General features: G+C 40.5%; 1 protein-coding gene across 1 annotated transcript; it reads right to left on the bottom strand.

Annotated features, from left to right (window-relative positions):
* Positions 1–214: 214 nt before the first annotated feature.
* On the bottom strand, positions 215–1,500 carry LOC108634596 (zinc finger protein 280B-like). The gene is given in 2 exon segments (XM_018044617.1): positions 215–280; positions 283–1,500. Coding segments are annotated over 2 exon segments (1,284 nt in total).
* Positions 1,501–2,555: the final 1,055 nt, after the last annotated feature.

The following is a 2,555-nucleotide window of genomic DNA, read 5'->3' as shown; positions in this document are numbered from 1 at the left end:
TGTTTCAGGAGACAATCCTTCTAGCTGCTTAGGCTTCTTAAACATTTGATGACACTGGGTCTTGTGCTCCCTTTTCTCTTTGAAAGTTAAAAACTGTAGCCGACATTTGGAACACTGGTGAAAACTCTTTTCCCAGTGCCCTCTATGATGACGTCTGTATGCTGTTGCAGTTTTAAAAATTTTGAGACAAAACGGGCAAAGTAAATTCTTAGTGTTACCATGGCATGCTCGGAAATGTGCATCCACATCTGCAAAAAATGATGATCTGTAACTGCAAACCTGGCATACATAGGGCATTTCACCAGGCTTATGATTGTCTTTCATGTGCTCTAAGAGAACCTGATCTGTCTCAAAGGACAACTCACAGATTTGACAGACTGCGGAGGGCCCCTGGGGAGTGTGGACACTTTCAATGTGACACTGCAGCTGGAAGGGAGTAGGAAACTGGCGGAGGCAGTGCTGGCAGGTGGTGTGGTTTTTCCAGCTGTCACCTCTCTGCCTCTCAAGTTCCAAATGGTGCTTCATGTGATTCATAAACTTGACATTTTTTAGAACTTTCAAGCAGCTGAGGCATTTAAAGGCTGTGTGGGTCTTCGGTTCTGGCTGCCCAACTCCTATATGCTCTCCATAGTAGAAGTCACGAAGTAACACAATCAGATTTCCTTCTGTGGGATCAACAATCTTGTCTGGACTTGCTAAACTTGGAAAATCAGTTTTTGTCAGTCCATTTTCCCCTAAAGGTCTTACAGGCTTGCAATGAACACTGTCCTTTGGAAAAGGTGTCGGACAAGGTTCTCCATTCTGAGCGTGGCTTAGTGAGGTATGGACACGGTCTGGTGTGCTTTGCTGAGTGGGCACTGTATGAAAAATACCTGAAGGGGAAAAACCTAAAGAATGTTCCCCTATAATGCCATCACTGAGCTTAGGCCTTCTGGGATTTCTGCTATTTGTTTCACAAGTGGAACGTCGCTTTGATACATGAGGACTTTTATTCATATCTCCTGCAGAAACTGCTCTTTCTACTGGATGCTGACATGAACTTGTGAAGGTAATCAAAGAAGAACATAACTCCTTTGAAAAGCAATTAGGCACTATCTGTGGTGAAATATTTTTATAATCAGCTTGAGACGGAGGTTCAGTAATAATAGGACTCTCTGGTGATCTTGGTTCAGAGTCAGAAACTGGCAAGACAGTCTTTGCTTCTGATGTAGGAGTCACATGACTAACGGGCTGTGATTTGTGAGCGTTACCTTTCCTGAAGTGACCATACCTTTTTCTCCTTGAACAAGAACCTGGGGTATCTCTGTTCAGTATGTTTGAAACGACTGGTTTTGAAGCTGAGGTCATCCCAACAAAGATCACGTCAGCATCTTCATTTACATCTTCCACTCCAACCAAGATCAGTTCATCATCATCATCACCGACTTGTTTGGTTTCTCCCTCCCTTTTCCGTACTTCTGGCTCTTGTTCTTCTTCACGTAACATACATGGTCGTTCCATATTTTTAATACGTTTTTATTCTTAGAGGGTGCGGCCACAAGTCCCAGTGCTTCCTTTATACAAACTGCCACCTACGTATAAACATACTACATATTAGTTAAGAACACAAAAATGGGCTATTTGATTATCTCCAAAACTCTACAGTAGTTATAAACACCCTTATCTTACAGACAAAGACACTGAGTGTCAACGAGGCTCAATGACAGCTGAAAAACCTATGACTACAAGTCTACATGGCTCTAGAATCAGAGCTTTGTCCCATGTTCACTGTAATGTTTTCTATTCAAAAAAATAAAAAAAAAAACAACACTACTGATCATTAGGTGAAATCACATGTAAAGGATGAGTATTTTTACAAAAGCACTGTTGTACAGCCTTTAGAAACATGGACTTTGGAGTCAAAGAAGACTAAGTTGGAATTCTAAGTTAACCACACACCAGTTGCATCTTCTTGGGCAAATCTGTAACTTTTAAATGTGTTTCTGTATCTTAAAGACAAACAGGCTTAATTCTTAGACTTAAGGTTAACGGCTCTTTGTAAAAGGCATCCGCTATTCAATGGCATCTTGTTTTGGAGTAAAATTGGAAGAAAATGTATCTTCAATGCACATTACAACTGATTCACAAATTCTAATTTCATAAATGTTAACAAAGAAAATAGGTAGCAAAGTCAAAGTATAATCTATCTATACCTACTTAACAAACAGCATAATTCAATGTCAAGCACTTAACACAGGCCTAGGAAATTGAGAATGAGCTCTCTTGATAATCTCACCCCAATTCCACACTGATATATCCTGAATTTCTCCCTCTAATCCTGGCTAAACTGAAATCCAACTATGCTTCATCCTTTACTCCACAGGTCTCCTCCCCACATAGCAGGTAAAGTGATGCCAGTATTTCTCCCATACCAATATCAGACAGAGGCATCACACACAGACACACACACACACACACACACACACACACACACACACGATATCCCTTATGAATACAGGTGAAAGAGTCCTCAACAAAATACTGGCAAACAATATCCAACAACATATAAAAAAGAT

Source organism: Capra hircus, unplaced genomic scaffold (genome assembly GCF_001704415.2).
Source record: "Capra hircus breed San Clemente unplaced genomic scaffold, ASM170441v1, whole genome shotgun sequence".
In the NCBI taxonomy this organism is placed as follows: Eukaryota; Metazoa; Chordata; class Mammalia; order Artiodactyla; family Bovidae; genus Capra; species Capra hircus.
The sequence above is the reverse complement of the archived record's forward strand: the minus strand, read 5'-3'. Positions and strand labels throughout refer to the sequence as shown.